Here is a 19503-nt window from a genome sequence, read left to right on the forward strand (position 1 = left end):
CTTGCCACAGCTGTCTCCCCAGCAGGGCCGGGGTGCCCTCTATTGTCATTTTGATTTTTCGTATTGATTTCAGAGAGGAAGGGAGAGGGAGAGACAGAAACATCCATGATGATGAGAGAGAATCACGGATCGGCTGCCTCCTGCACGCCCCCTACTGGGGATGGAGCCCACAACCCCGGGCCTGTGCCCTTGACCGGGAATCAAACCGTGACCTCCTGGTTCCTAGGTCGACACTCAACCACTGAGCCACACGGGCCGGGCTCCCTCCCAAACTCTGACCCACTTCTTTGTCGCGATGGGGCATTCCGTGACACAACCATGTGTTCATGGACTTGTCTCTGCAAAGAGAATGCGAGGTAGCCTGCTCCGCTGCCCCAGCACGAGTGGTCACGAGAGGGTTGTGCGCGGAGGGGGGTGGGGGGTGGGGACCGCCGTTTCTGGGGGCCTCCCCGGGCCGCACCAGCGCCAGGTGCCGGGCGGGTTAGGAGCGTGAGCTCATGGGGTTTCTGGAATGACCTGGGGAGGTAGGTCCTCATAATTCCATTTTACAAATAAGGCAGCTAAGCCTCCAAAAATCCAAGGCGGACCACACAGCAAGCGGCGGGCAGAGCCAGATGGAGCGCCAAGTCCTCCTGCCGCCCGAGACCACCCCCTGCGCCCCGCCGCTCCCTGCCTGGCACCCCTCCGATGAGCCCCACTCCTCCACTCACCCCCCCACCCCCATCCCCCTGTTCTAATTCTCTTCACCCCAGGGTGGGTCCCCTTGCTTATAAATGCCCCTCATTTGTTTTTAATAGCTTTCTCTCCTGTCTTCTCCTTATAAATTCGCCCACCAAGGGCTCCAAGATCCTGGGGACAGAGAAGGGCCGGGCCTCCGTCTGCAGATGCATTTGCCGCGGGCTGAGTGGCCGTGGGCGGGCGGCCACGGGGACCCTGCTCCCACCCAGCCCAGCCCGCCGTGGGCCCCATGTGGCCCCAGACTGTGTTCCACACGCACATGACAGGCACATGTCCATGCTCACCAGGGCAGCTGGTAGCAAGGTGCTGGGGAGAGAACCCCGGCCTCAGTGGAGGGTCCTGACCGAACGCCAAGCCAGGAATATTCCTGGCAGGGAACGTGGCGTTTTCATCTGATGGTGAACAAGGTTGTTTAAAAAAAAAAACCCCGTGTGCCCAGCTTCTCAATCATCTGTTCTGTGCTGGCCAGGTGCCCAGGGCTGTGCCCCCTCCGTGGTTACTTCATCCCGGTTACTGCTGGGTGGGGGTGGGGCAGGGCCACGGGTACCGACAGTTTGGGCGACCGGGTAGGACCCGTGGGTATGTTCTGGCCTTGCTCTGTCCGTTCCAAAGCCCAGACCACCAGGTTTTCTATGGAAATAGAAGAGTGGGGTTCTGGAAAGGTCCCCCGACTTTCAGCCTCTCTCTTGAGGTTGGGACCGGTGCGCATGCTCATTCCGGATGCCTCCCCTCGCTGGCCGTTGGGTTCACGTCCCTCCCGAGCACCCAGGCCCTGTGCGGCCCTCTCCCTCCTCCTCCCACCCACGGCCTGTCTCACTCCCCGACTCCTGCCCCCGAGCTGCCAGGCCCTGGCCCCAGCACTGAGCAGGGACAAACTCAGAGTCACCACCAGCCCTGGGGGACAGGCACGTCTCACCTGACAGAGGTGGGCACGGAGGCTCAGAGGGTGAGAGACCCGGCCTGGGTCACACAGGTAGGAACGTGGACGGACGTGGCCTGGCTTCGCTGGGCTGCTCCTCAGACTCGTGGAGTTTAGTGCCGAGAGCAGGAACGGACCGAAGCTGGACGCCTTGGCCCCGCCCTGGCTAAGGAATCTTGGGCAAGTCAACTCACAGCGAGCCTCCATTTCTTCATCTGTGAAATGGGTGGAGATGTGTCTCTGGCTCAGTGGGTCGTTTTACACTGCAGTGGTTCTCAACCTTCTGGCCCTTTAAATACAGTTCCTCATGTGGTGACCCAACCATAAAATTATTTTCGTTGCTACTTCATAACTGTCATGTTGCTACTGTGATGAATCGTCATGTAAATGTCTGATATGCAGGATGGTCTTAGGCGACCCCTGTGGAAGGGTCGTTCGACCGCCAAAGGGGTCGCGACCCACAGGTTGAGAACCGCTGTTTTACAGGATGACATGGAGTGACCGCCAGCAGGGAACCTGGCCCCCGAGCAAGCCTTGGCCCTCCTCACACTGACGGGTGTTGCCCCCCATGGGTTGCATGTGATCGGGGGACGCGGGGTGGGGGTGGGGGCGGTGACAGGCCCAGGCCTGAGCTTCCAGACTGACGGCCGAGATGGAGTCACCCTGGGTCTCAGGCCAGCCCACCCGAGGCCCCCGGGGGCGTGTGGTCCTTCCGCCGGGTGCCCACCCATGTGTCCTGAGACGGTCCCAGCCCCAGGGCCTGGGGACCAGACCCTCCCGCCCCCAAGCAGCTCGTCGTGAGGATAAAGAGTAATTTTAGAAGAGCAGGGGCTTTGGTGGTGAAGTTGCTACATCCTCTGCACACATTTACAACACAGGCACACACGCGTGCACACACATGCACACACGCTAACTGCCCCCCACACACTGTCAGGGGACACGCGCCACCAAAGTCAACTCTCCACCCCACAAAGGCACCAGCCGTCCAGAAAACAAACTCCAACACGCAAGTCCAAAGGAAAGTAACAAAACAAAACCCAAACTTTACTTGCATGTAGCCGTTAATAAATAATTTACAGTATGTACACGCGGGGACCCTCCACACAGGTCGCAGACACGAGGACGCAGTGGGGGGGGGAGGTCCCCACTTCCAAGCAGACGCGAGAGCAAACACAACCAAAATAAAGTGCTTCACTTTTTCCTTCCAGCGCAGGGGCTGTCTGAAGGCCAGCGGGGCCGCCCGCCCGCCCGCCGGGGGGGTTGGCAGAGAGGGGACCTCTTGGAGGGGGAGGCGGGACAGATCCGCAGCCTCCTGGGCCAGTGTATGCGAGGTCCCTGGGGACGGCAGGGGGCGGGTGGGGCCGGCGGGGAGGGCTGCGGGGCTTCTGGGAGGACGGCCCCCTGGGGCCTGGCAGCACCTTGGGGAGAGGAGCCCAGCTGGCGGGGGTCCCTGGAGCAGCAGCAGAGGTGGGACTGGCCTGGGCTCCTTGGAGTGGCCGCCGGGGCTCCCAGCGGGAGGTCTCCCCCGGCTGTGTGGCCCGGGGGCTCATGGGAAGGGACCTGACGATGGGGGAGACCCTGCCAAGGCTGCTCAAGGCTGCTCGGGGCCGTGAGGCCTGCTGAAGCCCGCTCCCCTCCCGGACGCAGACCTGGGTGGACGGGGGGAGCGGGTTTGGGGAGCGAGCAGAGGATCAGGGCAGGCCAGCTGGCCCCGTCCACCAGCCCCCCCAGCCCCCTGCCCGGGCTCTGGCCACCTGCTGGGCAGGAAGGGTCATAAGTCAAAGGGTAGTTCTGTGTGTAGACATTTAGAAACTCAACTCGACTTCCTAAGCACAGTGGGGGAGGGGGCCGGACAAGGGCATCCAAGCCCACGAGTGGCGTCGCTCGGAGCACGTGCCAACACGCACGGTCCCGGGCAGGGGCCTGGGGTGCCCTGAGACCCCGGGGACAGGAGGCCCTGCCTGGGGGGGTCCAGCCGAGAGGGTGCCCCGGCCCCGCAGGCTCAGTGTGTGCGAGTGTGCTCGTGTAAGTGTGCGCGGACGGCGGGCGTGCAGCAGTCGCCGGGCGTTCAGTGCATGGCGGGGCGGGAGGCGCTGGCGTGACCTTCCCAGTGTCAGTGGCGGGGCTCCAGCCTGGGGCTCGGATGTGCGGGCTGGGGGCGGTGGGGGCGGCTCTCCCGTCACTCAGCTGCACCGTCGCAGCGGGCACAGCACCAGTGGGTCACCACAGCCTGTCGGGGGCCCCCGGGGAGGGCGAGGGGCCGCCCCAGCCCCAGCCCTGGCAGCAGCAGCAGCCGAGTCAGCGCCGAGGGAACCGCCCCAAGCTCACCAGCCAGCGCTGCCTCGCTTCTGGCCCCTCCGAGGCCGGGGCCGCCGGGAAGCCCGGCCCTTCTGCAGTCGCCTCGCTCTCCATCCTATGCGGCCAGGGCCTCTGGGAACACGGGGAGCAGGGCGAGGAGCAGGAGGCCGCCCAGGAGGAGCCGGGGGGCCGGGGCCAGCCCCGCGGCAGCTGCCCGGCCGGGGGGCTCCCGCGTCCTCTCGTACAGGTGCAGCTTGTCTTTGTCCGAGTGGAGCATCTTGACGTCCTCCAGGGCGTAGTAGGCGGCCAGCGTGAAGTTCACGTCCCCCGTGGTGAGCAGGTCGAAGACGCAGGCCTGGTAGTACAGGTCCTCCACGGGCAGCCGCTCCTTGCACTTGGCCACGGCCGTCTCGTAGGGGAAGGTGTCGGGGGCGGCGGGCGCCGGGCCCTCGGGGGCGCGGGCGGCCTGGAAGTCGATCTGCTGGTTGAGGGGGCAGCCCCGCAGGCAGAGGTAGAGGCCCTGGCTGTCGCGGTCCTCGACGGCGTGCACCACCTCCTCCGGCATGCGGACGGCGAAGGTCAGGTAGCGGCCCACCTGGCGCACCACGATGGTGGTGCCGATGTACTTGGCGTGGATCTCCACGTGCTGGCCCGACACCTTCTCCGTGATCCGCAGGCTGTTGGCCCCGTGCTTGTCCCCGCCGTTCTTGGAGCCGTCGGCGAAGGCGGCCGGCAGCTCGTCCATCTCGGCCTGGTACACCTTCTGGTCCACGCACTCCTGGAAGTTCTTGAAGATGATGGTGAGCTGCAGGGGAGCGGGCAGAGAGAGGGGTCAGGCGGGGCCGGGCTGCGGGGAGAAGGCCCAGCCCCGTGCGCACGATGCCCACGATGCTCTAAGCTGGGGCGCGAGGAGCCCAGAGGACGCCCCAGACCGTCCCTTCCGCATTTTGGCCCCTAGTTCAGCACCACCTGCACGATTGACATTTTCCTTTAAAACAGTGGTTCTCAACCTTCTGGCCCTTTAAATACAGTTCCTCATGTTGTGACCCAACCATAAAATTATTTTCGTTGCTACTTCATCACTGTAATGTTACTACTGTGATGAATCGTCATGTAAATATGTGATATGCAGGATGTATTTTCAGGGGTCGCGACCCACAGGTTGAGAACGGCTGCTTTAAAACAACTTACTCTTTTTACTTTAAAAAACTGACTGAGGCCCTCGCTGGTTTGGCTCAGTAGATAGAGCATCAACTTGAGGACCGAGGGTCCCCGGTTTGATTCCGGTCAAGGGCACGTGCCCAGGTTGCGGGCTTGATCCCCAGTGGGGGGGACGTGCAGGAGGCAGCCGATCCATGATTCTCATCATTGATGTTTCTATCTCTCCTCCCTCTCCTTTCCTCTCTGAAACCAATTAAAAAATATATAAAAAAATTGACTTAGAATAGGAACTTAGAAATTGACTTAGATCATGACTCTAGAAAACTCCCAGCTCATTAACTATATAGAAAGATGAACCACAAAAGGAAAAGCATAGCTGATTAAACACAAAAGGTCATTCATTATCTACTGTAATTGGCTGAATAATGGCCCCCATGATATCGGTCTCCTCCCTGCAGCCCATGAACGTGACCTTCTATGGCAGAGCGCTTTGCAGAGGGATTAGGCTAAGGACTCTGAGATGGAGGTATTATCCTGGATGCCCTAGGGGAGCCCTAAATGTAACCCCAAGTATCCCCATAAGGTGGGATCAGAGGAGATCTGACAACAGAAAGGCTATGTTTCCACGGAGGCAGGGACTTGCGTGATGCGGCCACAAGCCGGGGGATGCTGGCAGCCACCGAGGCTGGAAGAGACAATGAACGCATTGTCCCCAGGAGCCTCCAGAAAGAGCTCCACCCTGCTGACACCCCGATGTTTGCCCTCGGAGACGCGTCCCAGACTCCTCGACTCGGAACCGGAAGAGAACACAGGTCTGCCTGTTAGAACCACTTATTGAGTGCTGTTTGTTACAGCAGCAAGAGCAAACTGACACGGTCCACAACCGTCCACCACCATCTCCCCCGCGGCCAGGGGGCCTCCAGCAGAATTTCTGAGCAAGAACGGCCCACGGGCCGCACATAACAGCAGGTGGCACAGAAGAGACTGCTGCTGGAAGAAAGGCGAGGGGGCGTCATCCACCCAGGCAGGAGGACGCTGGCAGAGGCCACGTGGGCTGCCAGAAAGGGCCCCTCAGCCGGGCCTGGGAGGGGGCAGGAGGCAGAGGGGGAGGAGGAAGGGGCAGGTGTGCAAAAACAAAACGCCGTCTCCAGACTGAAGGTGAGACCCTGGCCAGGGCTGCAGCCAGGAGGCCCTTTTCCACTAGAGCAGTGGTTCTCAACCTTCTGGCCCTTTAAATACAGTTCCTCATGTTGTGGTGACCCCTGACCATAAAATTATTTTCGTGGCTACTTCATAACTGTAATGTTGCTACTGTGATGAATCGTCATGTCAATATCTGATATGCAGGATGGTCTTAGGCGACCCCTGTGAAAGGGTCGTTCGACCGCCAAAGGGGTCGCGACCCACAGGTTGAGAACCGCTGCACTAGAGCCTGCCTTGAGGGGCAGGGCTGGCTGAGCCCCCGACGGGCTGTGTCAGTCACTGTCCTCCTGGGAACCAGGCACACGGGCACAGTGGCCGCATCAGTGTCCCGGGCACCACGTCTATCGCTTCTAGTCCCGCGTGGCACGGCAGGGGAGGGTGACGTGACCTCCGATTTACAGACCAGGCAACGTGGGCTCAGAGAGGTAAAGCGACCTGCCCAAGGTCACACAGCCAGCAAGCAGCACCGCTGGGATTGGACTCCTAGTTCCCAGTCCCTGTGCTTCTTGGGCCACAAGCCTACGGGGTGGGGGGCCTGGGAGACAAACAGCTGGGGGAGTGAGTGTGGGTCCCCTGCCTCCCTCCCCCCATCCTGGCAGCGATGTCTGGCTGCTCTTTCCTCTGTACTCCTAACTAGGAGGATTGTGTGGGCTGAAGACACAGCCTCTCTCGTCCCTGCTCCCAGGGTCAGCTGGTGCCTCTAAGGCCGCTGCCCCCCTGACCCAGGGCACCTGGACCGCTGCGTCTCCGGGCACAAGAGGACAGGCTGGTGCTCTGTGGGTGCTGCGGGACGATACAGGGGGCCCCAGCCTCTCCATCCTGCTTCGAGCCCTCATCGAACCGTACGCAGCTGCTGCTGCTGCTGCTGCTCTACACCCCTGGCCTGTAAAGCCGGCGACTTCATAAGGTTCCACCTCCTGCAGCTTCCCTTCTCTCCGTCCAGAGCTCCTGCAGAGCCCGGAGGTGAGCCACCAGGAGTGGTCTGAGCGGTAGGGTGGTCCAGCAAATGGGAGACGGGGCTCGGGTGAGAGACTTCGGGGTCCCTGCCTCGTGCGCAGGGCCACACAGACACTGGGGGGGCGGGGCCGCCTTCCCAGGGCCACCGTCTCCCTGAACAGGAAAGGCTGGTTCTGCTCTAACCGCCATCTCTCGCGGAGACAGTCTCCTGGAAGGCTGACAGGCCGCCTGACTCTCTCCTTGGCACCGGTGCCAGGGCCTCAACCACAAGTAACAGCATGAAGGGGGCCTGTTGAAAGCCGGGCGGCGCGCTGCCAACAGGGCCCGGGCGGGGCTGCCGCTCCTGCCTTTGCTGCCCCCCCTCTCCTTCCCCGAGGGGCCTGGGCCCACCCCACCGCGCTGGGGACAGGGCAGGGCCCGGGATTCACCCACCACTGTGTGTGTAGCGCCAATGACATGCCAGGCCTGGTACCGGGGCCGTGTCCACACAGGGAGCGAGACGGCCCAAGGCCCGTCCTCATGGAGCTCACGTTGGGGGCGGGGGTCACAGACCAGGCAGACGAATTATGCAGCGAGACAGAGTGGTAAGTGTGACGGGGGACCAGCGAGGGGGAGAGGGGATGGGAGGCAGAGACCCAAGAGCCTCTGCTCCGTAAGCCTCAGTTTGCTCACCTGTACAATGGGTGCTGCTAGCACAGCTGGAAAGAGAGGCCTGGGAGGCTCTCCCATGGGGTGGGAAGTTGGCTCAAACAGCCCAGATTCTGATTATTCACGAGAACAGGACGGCGCGGGCTGGATCACGCCGTCGTCATGGGAATGAGCCAGGGCCCCTGGGCCGAGGCATCACGCTGAGGGCAGGCAGGAGGGGAGTGGGGTCACGGGAACAGGAGAGTCAGGCCGAGGGCTCCTGCCAGCCTGAAAGGCCCCCGGTGCCCCTCAGCTTGGCGAGGAAAGCCCCCTGGCTTCGCTTCCTCCCTGAGGCTCCGGGCCGCACCCACCTCGGCCTGGCTCTGCCGCTGCCCCCTCCCGTCCTGGGGGGCGCCCTCAGGGCACGGACTCGCAGGCCCTCCCCGGGGCCCTGCTCAGAGCCCTCTGCATCCTGCTACCCCAGCTCCGTCTCCGTCATCAGCCGGGAAGCTGGGGGAGGCGGGCCACCTCCAGCACAGAGGCTGACACAAAAGACGTTCAGTTGACCGTCGGCTGAGTCAGTGAGCGAACCAACACCTCCATCAGGGAGCGATGGGAGGCCTCCGAGAAGAGGCAGGGGCAGGCCACAGGCGCTGGGCCCAGCCACGATGCCCCTACCTGTGACCACAGGCCCCGTCTGCCTGACACCGAGACTGTGTGGCCCCAACGCCGACCCTGTCCCTGCTGGGCCTCTAGCGGGGCCTGTGCGCCTCCTGCTGAGGGGGACACAGCGAAAGCCACCGAGCTCTCAGCCGGCTGCAAAGATCAAGGTGGCCCCCGTCACAGCAGAGGGGGGCTGGGGGGGCCAGCTCTGCATCAGGGCCCATGTCCTTCTGGAAACTGCTATGGGAAGGGAGGCACTCCCAGCCTGTGCCCTGCAGCGAGCCTGCACCACAGCTGCCATTGGGAAAAGGCCGCCACGTGACTGAGGGGGCGCAAGAATGAATGAGGAGCCCACTTGGGTTGGGACAGCATGGCTGGGCTCAGGGCCCCAGAGTCAGCAGAGAGCGGAGGGCGGCAGCCGGGGCCCCGACACATCTCCCGCCTGCGGACTCCCGTTGTTTGTGGCCTAAGGGCTCTTGCTCCACCGTGTCACCCCCGTCACTGGGGGCAGCTGACCACTTGGCTGATCATGAACCACAGTTCCTCCCGGCCTCTGTGATCACGTTTGGTGCTTCTACCTTCTGGGTTAGGAGGGGCAGCTCCCTCCTCTGCGCTCCTGCCAGGATGGGGCCCAAAGGCAGGGCCCCTCCCGGAGCGGGCTTGCTGCTGGATTTAGAACAGGGGTCCTCAAACTACGGCCTGCGAGCCACATGCGGCCCGCCAAAAACATTTATCCGGCCCGCCGGGTGTTTTTGACGCCGCTGCCTGTTGTTTAGCAGCCAACTAGTTTTTTTTTAAACTATAGTCCGGCCCTCCAACGGTCTGAGGGACAGTGAACTGGCCCCGTTTAAAAAGTTTGAGGACCCCCGATTTAGAAGCTGCAGCCGCAGGCTCCCAGCATTCCTTCATCTTGGCTCTCGGTCAGGTGGGAGGTGTGTAGGTAAAGGGGCTGCAGAGAAGGCAGGGGGGGTCTTGACGTGGGCCCCCTTCTGCCCGCGGAGGGCTGGGAGGGGGACAGGGCAGAGAGCGCCGGCCACAACTCGGCCGCCACTTCAAGGCCTGGCGCCGAGGGCCTGCGAGGGCCTCCCCGGGCCGAGACCCGCTGGTTTCCTACCCAGCGGTTGGTCTCAGAAACAGGCCCCCTGCGGGCATGCGAAGGCTGTTGGCACAGAGGGAAGTGGCAGGAATTTTGCCGGCTGCCGGTCACCTCACTGTCCTCTGGGACAGAGGGACAGGAAGGGACAGGGGGGCAGGGGCAGCCTGGCGCCCTTGTGGGTCAGCCTGGCGCCCTGGCCACATGTTCTTCCGAGGAAAACAGACCCACTGCCGGCCTGGGAACCCCAGGGGCCCTGGTGGACCCGGCCCTGAGGAGGCAGCCGTGTCCCCATCACCTGGACCCCGAGTCCGCCAGCCTCCCTCTGGCTGCGTCTGAAGGGAGGCCACGGGACACCCTCCAGCCGTGAGTGCGGCGGACGGGGCTGTCTCGTCGCCTGGGCCACGGGTGTGCACACGTGAGCACACATGCACATGCTCGTGCGCACACGCACACAACAGACACCAGGTCCCCTCCAGCATCTCCCCTTCCCACGAACAGTGCCTTCGAAGACTGACTGCCCTTTGTGCCGCCAGGTTACGCCCAGTGAAACAAATCATCTACACCAGCGGTTCTCAACCTGTGGGTCGCGACCCCTTTGGGGGTCGAACGACCCTTTCACAGGGGTCGCCAAAGACCATCAGAAAACACATATAGAATTACATACTGTTTTTGTGATGAATCACTTATGCTTTCATTATGTTCAATCTGTAACAGCGAAATTGGGGGTCACCACAACATGAGGAACTGTATGAAAGGGTCGCGGCATTGGGAAGGTTGAGAACCACTGAGCTACATCTATTCACGTTTGATGGTTTCTGACCCCCGAAAGCTGATTTCACAAACCCCGAGGGGGGGTGGCCGGCAGTTTGAGAAACCCTGCACTCTAGGCAACATTAAGAATCTCTAGAACATTCCTGTCTAAATCATCTGCTCATTTACTAAAAATAACGAGAACATGGTGGGTGCAGGGGGCTGAGTCTGGGTCCCCCTGACAGCAGGGCCCGGGCGATGGGACCCCACAGGCCGCCCCGCCACAGCCCCAGCCGCAGCCGCAGCCTTACCTTGCTGGTGGCCGTGGCGGCCGAGCCGGGGAGCACGGGCGTGTTGGTGACCTGGACGTTCAGGTAGTTATTGTCGATGAGCGGCCAGGCCCCCTGCACCTTGCAGGTCTGGAAGCGGTCCGTGAAGGTCCTGAGGTGCGGGTCCCCGAAGAGGCCGCAGTGCGTGTAGTTGGGGGCGGCCGCGTGCTTGTGGAAGCTGCGCTCGTAGTGGCAGATCTCGGGGCTGTCGGAGCGCTCCTGGCTGTCCCCGGGCGGCGGCAGCGTGCGCAGGCGCGGCTGCGAGGTGGGGCCATCCTTGGAGCAGTTGTGCTGGCTCATGAGGTCCTCGATGCCATGGACCGCCGAGTGGTAGGCCAGGTCGCCCCGGCAGGTGCGCGCCGTGCGCCGCGTGCACAGGGCGTAGGTGCGCAGGGCCGCGCAGAACTCGGGCGCGTCGTCCGAGGCCGGGGAGTGGCCGCCCGCCGTGGCGCTCCAGAACTCAGAGTTGCACTTGAGGATCTTGCACGGGGAGGCGGCTGTGGGGGAAGCGAGGGACACGCCGTCAGGGTGGGCGCAGGCACGCACCGGGACGCCCCGTCGGTGCCGGCACCACCCGCCCTGCAAACGCGAGCCCACCCAGATGGTGAAAAGAACCATCCGCAAGTAGCAGTCAGGTTGTCCAAATCCTTCCGCGCGGCTCGAAATAACCCCAAGCGGCCAGGCTCGCAGCTCCACCAGCTGCAAGGCCGGTGGCAACCCCTCCCGCAGCCCCCAGCCCTGGAGAGGAATGAATGGTCAGTGTTTTGGGGCAGCAGGGCTGTAGGTGCAGGCAGGCCACCCTTGGGCCTTTGGCATTTGTTTACATCTTCACAGCCATCTCCCAGGAATCTGGCAAAAGCGGCAGACATTTGGCGGGGAAGTAAGCCCCAATGTTCAATACGTGCCCCAAACTTAGCCGCTGTGTGACCTCGTGCAAATTACTTAACCTCTCTGTGCATCGTTAGACTCATCTGGGGAGGGGTAACAGTATCTATCCTGTGAGGTTGCTAAAAGGGTTCAAGGGCTTAGAAAGGCACCAGCATTTCGCTGGAGGTCAGTGGATGTTGGCTAGTCGGCCCTGGGCACGGAGGGCCTGGTTCTGGCCACCTCGTGGGCGTAGCTCCATCCCTCTCTGGAGAGCAGACTAGGAAGCAACTGGGAGGGATCACTGGGTTTGCCTCTATGTGTGGCCTGTTTGCTTGTTTAAGCTTTGAGTGACAGCTAGCTGCAAACGGCGGTGCCTTAGGACCAGGGCTTTAACACACTGAACTGCCCGGGTGTCCCCAGCGGCTTAAAACCTTCGGCTCTTGCCCATCCTCCTGGGAGTTTAAGAGGAAGCCCCAGAACCTTTCTAGATGGCAAAGCTGTAGGTCAGGGTGGGGGGATGGCTCGCAAGAGGCCACCGAGAGTGAAATCAGGGGCTGGAATGGACGGCTCCCGTTCCCCTCTGCCACCTCTTTGGGTGATGACACAGCTCTTCAGGCCTGGAGCGGACATGCACGGGGCTGTCGCTTCCTGGGGGCCTGGGGGAAGGGCATCAGGGATGTCAGGGCTGGACAGTCCCCCTCGTGGTGAGATGAGGGGCCCCCAGGGAGTAGTCGTCCTGCCGCTCCGTGCCCACGGCACTAAATCACGGGCCGGAGGTCTGCCCAGGTCAGGGCCCGGAATGTAACCTGGCCCGGCATCAAAAGGAAACGCTCCCAGCGGTGGCGTCACCTGCCAGAGACACCCAGAGGCGCTGATTTTTATGTTCAGTATCTTTAATAAAAAAGCAGGAGGCCCGGGTTCCAGGCAGTAAAACCCCGGCCTCTGCTGATGCGGGTGTCCAAGGAGAGGAAAATCTGAGCGTTTGAAAGAGATCCGGTTGCAACGGGTGCGAGCGGGAGGAAAGGGAGCCACCCTGGTGCCTGGTGACAGAAGGCGGCCAGCTGTCTCCCTCCTGCCTGGTTCCTGTTCTGGCCTTTCTGCCACCTCTCAATGGGCCCGAGACAGCCAATAGGAGAAGAGCCAGGAAGGAGAGAAGTGATGGAAAATAAGACGTTTTCCTGAGCTTCATTTCTTTAAAAAAAAATAATTTTACTGATTTCAGAGAGGAAGGGAGAGGGATACAGAGATAGAAACATCAATGATGAGAGAGAATCACGGATCGGCTGCCTCCTGCACGCCCCCGCACTGGGGATGGAGCCCACAACCGGGGCCTGTGCCCTGACCGGGAATCGAACTGTGACCTCCTGGTTCGTAGGGCGACGCTCAACCACTGGGCCACGCTGGCTGGGCCATTTCTTTTTACCTATTTATCTTTACTACTGAAAGTATTACAGATGTTCCGCCTTCTTCGTCCCCCCGCTGACCCCTCCGCCATCTTGGCCACTGTGTCCTGGGGCAGGGACCCTCTTGGCGCCTCTGCTCACCCTTATACCCAGGGCTGCACCCCAGACGCCCGGGAAAATGCGCAGTCGCCTCACAGAAACGTACACTCCGTTGACGCCCATGATGCATCTTTGTTTGGACCCAGGCCCCTTGAGACAGGACTTTCAGGATTAGCTGCCGGGGGACAAACAGAGGGGAATCCAGAGGCCGCAACGACCAAGGGTGGGGTGCAGGCAATGCCTACGCTCAGGGCTCCCAGACTTGATAGGGGTGGAGGGAACCCCTGGCATGCGTCAGACCCGTTTGCTCTTGACTCCTGCAGCGAAGGCCACAGCTCCCTCCTGCGTGCAACCGACTTCATCAAGAGCCTTAAGGATCGCTCTGGGACCAACCTCCACGGAGTTTTAGAACCTGGGGCCAGAGGTCACTGCTTTCCACCCGCAGACAGCCTCCTGGGCAGGAGACCTCCCTGCGGCACCCCTGCCCGGCGGACACCGGACCTCCCTGCACTGAACTGGGCCAGCACAGGGCTGGCCCCTCCTGCCCCGGCATCTCCAGCTGTGGACCCACATCTGCCTCCCAAGGACCTCCATCCTTCTGTGTATGCTGAAGACAGCCCTCAGTTTCCCTGGCCATCTTCTTGGCCGCACCCCCTAGCGGCTCTGTGGGCCTGCCTGACCGGTCTCATCCAGGACACCCCTGCCCCGGGTCCCCCCATTTTTGTCCTGGAATCCTTGGCTCCCACACGCCACACATGTAACGTTTCTCATCTGGGGGAGGTGGGCACAGCGGAGAGAGCAACCACAGCCACACAGCCTGCCTGTTTGGCTTCATTCTTGTCCTTTAAATAGCAACCCAGCGCCTCTCAAGCAGAAAGAGGGAGGCAGGGAGCTGGGAGTCCCAGCTGCACGGAGCCCGGAGCCCGGCGGGAGGAAAATATTTACGCGCCCGGACGGCATTAGCGGCTTTCAGAGGCCTCCTTTGAACTGTTAATCAAGGCCAATCTGGGAGAATAATAGCCTGATTATTACCGCCTTGTTTGCATGACAAAGAAGCCCAATAAAACTGATTTTGCTGCGCGCGGAGGGGGTGTGAGGGCCGGGCCCTGAGAAAGGAGTCTTAGGAATGCGGTAAGCCGCTCCGAAGCCTGAACCCAGGAATAAAGACAATGCAATTTGCCACCAAGAAAAGCCCAATAGACCAATAAATTACCCGCGTGCAAAGGGATTAGATCGGGTTTCAGATGCCGAGTGGGAGGGGTGGGGTGAGCCAGGGAACAGAAAAAACCTGCCTCTTCTTAAAGGGGCAAAGCTCGGCTTGAAGGCAAGCCCCGTGGCCGGGCGGGCGGCTTCCGACGCCGGGGCCTGCATGGCAAAGTGCATGACTCGCTGAAGGTTCTGGAAGCAGCTCTGTGCCAGGCACCGTGCTTCATGCTGTTCCTGGAACAAGCCCCAGTGAGCTCCTGTGCAGAGGTAGAGCGAGCCACGGAAGCTTCCAGAATGCAGAGCAAACACGTCTTATCTGAGCACTAAAATGCAACAAAGATGGAAGAATGGAGGCTTGAGAGGGCATCGGGGAAGCGGCATTTCAATGAGGTCCGGGAGGGCAGCGGGATTTGACGGGTCCCAGAAACACCAGGGGCCAGGCACAGCTGCGGCTGGCCAGATGCTAACTGCTGCTTGGTGAGCGTGCAGCCAGGAGTTTGGGGCCAGGCACAAGGGCCTTGCGTGCCAGCTGTGCCCCTGATAAAGCGAATGGCAGGCAGCTTCCCTCTGTTGAGTGGGGCTGGGGATCTGCAAAGCCCTTTTCCCTGGTCACCGGGCTCCCTGCTGGACTCCGCCACTAGGGGACACTAGACGGAAGAGGGAAGGCTGGAGGCGCACACTGGTTCACCTTCTCTTTTAAATATATTGATTGATTTCAGAGAGGAAGAGAGAGGCAGAGAGAGAGAGAGAGAAACATCAATGATGAGAGAGAATCATGGATCGGCTGCCTCCTGCACGCCCCACGCTGGGGATCGAGCCCACAACCTGGGCGTGTGCCCTTGACCGGGAATCGAACCATGACCTCCTGGTTCATAGGGCAACACTCAACCAGTGAGCCATCTGGATGGAGCCAGGCTGTTTCTATTACCACCACTGGACAGTGGCCCTTGTCCCCCCCCTCCCCTCCCCCGCCCCCAAGCATCACTGGTGCCACTCAGAAGTACTGAGACCAGCCAGGCACGGGCCCCTCCTCATGGACTGGGCCCCCCCAACCTCTTCCCTTTGTCCCCCATCCCCAGGGGTGGAAACCACTCCCTGGCACTGTGTGCCTCAGCGACCCCTCCTGCTTTCTCACTCCCCCACACCCATCTGCCGTCCCCTATGTTAAGATCCCTCTGTGGACAGAGCCATGTGGTTTTTATTCTCCTGACGGACCCTGAGGCACCAGCCTGAGGACTTCCGACTAGATCCAGTTGATCGCGGGGCCCGGACAATGGCCAGCAAGGACTCGGCACACTCGGAACACTATTTTGGGGCGCAGTGTAACTTAAGAGGCGATGGCTCCGATTGGGATGGAAGCGATTGGGTGGAGCTTAGAGGAGAACTCGCTGCACCGCCTCTGGGATGGCCGTGCTGAAGCGGTCGTCCGATGCCATGTCCGTCTTCACTGCCCACCCCCAGCGGCAGCTCCTCTCTCTCCAGCAACAGGCCGGTGCGGGTCCGGAGGGTGGTTATGGGAACGGAGCACCGGCCAGGAGGGCCCACCTGCCTCCCCCAGCGTGGCAGCCGGCAGCAGCAGGAGCAATGGGCCATCCTGCACCCTCTCCTGTCCCTCAGCTCTGAAGCTGGGAGGGGGCGGCCACCCGAGCCAGGGTCAGTATTTGGTAAGCTCAGCCCTGGGCACCGTGCTGGGGGCTCCTGGCCGGACAGATGCCCGAGGCTGCCTGTCTGTCCCGCTGGTAGGAATCTCACCCCATCGCCCTGACGTCAACATGCAGGTGTTTGGCATCGGACACCGAGAGGACCACACCCAGGTGACGGCTTGGCTTTTTCGCCGGCGACAGCCGACGCCACCTTACTTAACCGGCAAGCAGACAGAACTGCCACCTTTCGAAAGGCCTTTCTCCCCGGTCCAGCCTAAGAGGGCCCCAGGGACTGAGGGAGCCTGAGACCCCGCCCCCGCCCTGGAAGGTACTGGGGACCTTCTGGGCCTTTCTGCAGGCACTGGCCTAAGGGAGAAAGAGCGAAGAGCGAGGCCAGAGGAATTTTCTGGGTGAGTTAGGAAGGGGGGGAGGGGGGCTGGGGAGCTGGGGGTTAACTCCCTCCACACATGCCAAGTGTGGGCAGGGGTGGCTGCAGGCTGCTCAGCGAGCTGAGGCAGTAGGCACTGCCCCCCAGCCGCACCCAGCCAGGGCTGCTCTGCCCCAGCCCCCACACAGGCCAAGTTGTTGCAAGAAACCACGCCGCCTGCCAAGGCAGAGGGCACACCTCCGCTTACAGAGTGGACACCCTCCCCCAGCTCCCACTGCGGCCACTGGGAGCCAGGCCCACGGCGAACAGGGCTGCCGGCCAGGCAGCTGAGGGCTCCTCCGGGCAGGAGGGCCCCGTGGTGGGCCAGGGCCAGGATGCCATCCCGGCTTAAGGCGGACAACTTAGCTAAGCTACCCGGGTTCGGCAGGAGGGTGGGGATGGGCAAAGAAAGACACCCCTTTTCAGATCTAATTGCAGCTTGCAGGTGAGCAAGTTGGTCTTTCTGCTTTGAGGCGAGGCATCACCCTTTCCCCCTGAGTCTAGGGCTAGCCCTAGAGATGCTAATTTTCCATCCTGGCTCTGCCTCCAGCAACCCTGGGCTCCTCTGCTTGGCCACTCCAGGTCAACATTCATTTGAAGTGGCTTTTCTCCCTCACCACCGTCCGCGGGCAGGCCTTCCTCCTCCACCTTCCTCCTGCCGGGGAAGGGCAAACGCAGGCCAGCTGGGCACGTGCCCAGGGCGCGTGCACACCTCCCCCCCCCCCCCCCACACACACACCCACACCCGGGTGTGAGCCTGTGATCCGGGACGTTCTGTAACAGGGGGAGCAATCATGGGCTCCTTTCTGCAGGGACCTGGGCGCAGAGGGATGGATGCATGGCTTTCCCAGGCGCCTGGGTATGCTGCCTGCCCCGGGCGAAATGGCGTGTGAAATGAATACATAAGCAAAACCCAAAGGGCAGAGTCTGACTCGGGGAATGCGCACGGTGACAGCCCTGTCAACTGGTTTTCCCGGCCTGTGGCCGGGTGGCATGTTCTGTGGAACGCTGAGCCAGGGATGGAGAGGGAGCCCTGAGGAGCCCTGGGAGGAGGCAAGAATGCCAGACCCATGGGAAATGTGCTGAGAGAGAGAGAGAGAGAGAGAGAGAGAGAGATTCTCATCTCTCTGACCACACAGACACCCTTGCACACTGCAGAGGGCTTGGTCTCCCGAGCCTTAGTTTCCCCACCGAGGATTAACATTTTAAAAAATGTATATATTTGTATTGATTTCAGAGAGAAAGGGAGAAGGAGAGAGAGAAACATCAATGACGAAAGAGAATCATGGATCGGCTGCCTCCTGCACGCCCCACCACTGGGGATGGAGCCTGCAACCCAGGCATGTGCCCTGACAGGGAATCGAATCGTGACCTCCTGGTTCATAGGTGGACGCTCAACCACTGAGCCCCACCAGCCGGGCGAGGACTGACATTTTTAAAAGCAGCTGCAGGTTAAGAGTAAAGGGGAGAATTCTCAGAGCAGCGATCTCCCTGTGCATGAGAGCGGCCTGGAGGGCCCGTTCAAGTAGAGACCACCGGGCCCCAGCCAGGACTTCAGCCAGGACTTGGATGTCTAAGAACTTCCCAGGGGAGGCAGATGGGACTGGTCCAGGGACCACACTTTGAGAACCGCCATGCTGGAGCCCAGCATCCGTATGTCGTTGTAGGAAACGCGCCAACGTATCCACAACATATGCCACGGGTAGGTTTCCCTTAGAAATCTGGTTTAAGAAGTCCCAATGGCTTCAGAGTTTTAACCGCATCTATTAATTGTGTTTTGAAGAGGCTGCTGTTTGTGGAAGACTGTACTAAGCAGTCTCTTCTGCCCTCGTCCCCCCTACCCCAGCTACACGTGGCTGCTCTGCCACCCATTAAAGGCACAGCATCGGCCAAGCAGACACCCTCGCAGCCTACGGGACACAACAGAGCCCCCCCTTCCCTTTACCTGACCCCCCCCCCCGACCCCCATGTCACTCAAGCCAGGGGCACAGTAGGTGTGCCATAAACGTGGAACGGGGACATGTAAACATTCTTAAATGACACAAACCCGCTCAGTGTAGCAGCCGTCAAGGCATCTTTCTCCGCACAACTCCGTCCAATTTAATTTGCACTCCCCTGGGTTCTCTCCTGGCAGCCATTCAAGCTGACGCACCGAACAAACCCAGGCTTTCAGTCCAGCCCACCTGTTTTCAGCGGGAGCGGCCGTGGTGCCCGGGGTCCCCGCACGTCCCCGGGGCCTCACCCTTTGCCGGAGCTTTCTTGGCCCCTCTGTCCTCCATCCTGCTCTCCCTCAGGCCTGCAGCCCCTCTGCCAGCGCATCACGGCCCGAGACAGGCCATCTCTGCTGTGGACATGGCTCATTCCGTCTCTTCCTTGAGAAACTGTCTTTTGACCCAGGTTTCTGGAGCACACAACTTTTCGGAACCCCCCCACCCCTCTCTCCCCGGCCTATTGAGTTTGGGGCTCTTGAAAGCTCAGGTTTCAGGAAGGTGGGCAATTTTGACTAAATGCAGCTGTTAAGGCCTCAAATTAGAAGAAACATTAGCCAGTTGGCGTGACAGTGCGGCGGCTATCTGTTCCATCGGCCAGGTTTGAGTTACGGGCCTGGGAGCCAAGAAGAAATGGGCTTCTTGGAAAACAGAAGTGATGGAATTTGGGGGTGGCGGATTACATAACCGACCCACCAGCTTTCCCCGGACTACGGGGGACACTTCAAAGTTTGAAACAAGGAGAAAGGACATAAAACAACAACAACACCAACACAACAAAACCACCACCAGTAGCCCTCGCAGCTCCCTCCTGCCTCCCGAGTTCCCCTGTCAGCCCGTCCTCTCTCCCCGTCTGGCCCAAGAAGCTAACCAGCGCTGCCACTTTAAGAGCAGGAAGGTGTTGTTTTAAGGGCCCCTAAGCCCCCCTTCTCCATTTCAGCTCGGAGCTGAGATCACATCCCCCCACCGCAGGGCTGCCCGGGGACAAAAGCCATCTATCAACCCATCTGATAAAACGTCCGATGGGCCCGATCGTTATCTGGGACCGAACGAGGGTGCACACGCCGCAAACTCCAACGCCCCGAAAGGGGAACTTCGTTTTCAAGGAGAGGGTCATTTTTAAAAATTA

At 61.0% G+C, this 19503-nt stretch overlaps 1 protein-coding gene across 1 annotated transcript; it reads right to left on the minus strand.

The window, feature by feature from the left end:
* Positions 1 to 3812: 3812 nt before the first annotated feature.
* RGMA (repulsive guidance molecule BMP co-receptor a) lies at positions 3813 to 19142 on the minus strand. Its single transcript, XM_014468141.2, has 3 exons — positions 18629 to 19142; positions 10724 to 11238; positions 3813 to 4760 (listed from the first exon to the last, which is right to left on the minus strand). The coding sequence occupies exons 1-3, from the start codon at positions 18663 to 18665 to the stop codon at positions 4071 to 4073; spliced, it is 1242 nt and encodes a 413-aa protein (XP_014323627.1). The 5' UTR covers positions 18666 to 19142; the 3' UTR covers positions 3813 to 4070.
* Between the last annotated feature and the right edge of the window lie 361 nt (positions 19143 to 19503).

The sequence above is a fragment of the Myotis lucifugus genome, unplaced genomic scaffold (genome assembly GCF_000147115.1).
Source record: "Myotis lucifugus unplaced genomic scaffold, Myoluc2.0 scaffold_431, whole genome shotgun sequence".
NCBI classification, from domain to species: Eukaryota; Metazoa; Chordata; class Mammalia; order Chiroptera; family Vespertilionidae; genus Myotis; species Myotis lucifugus.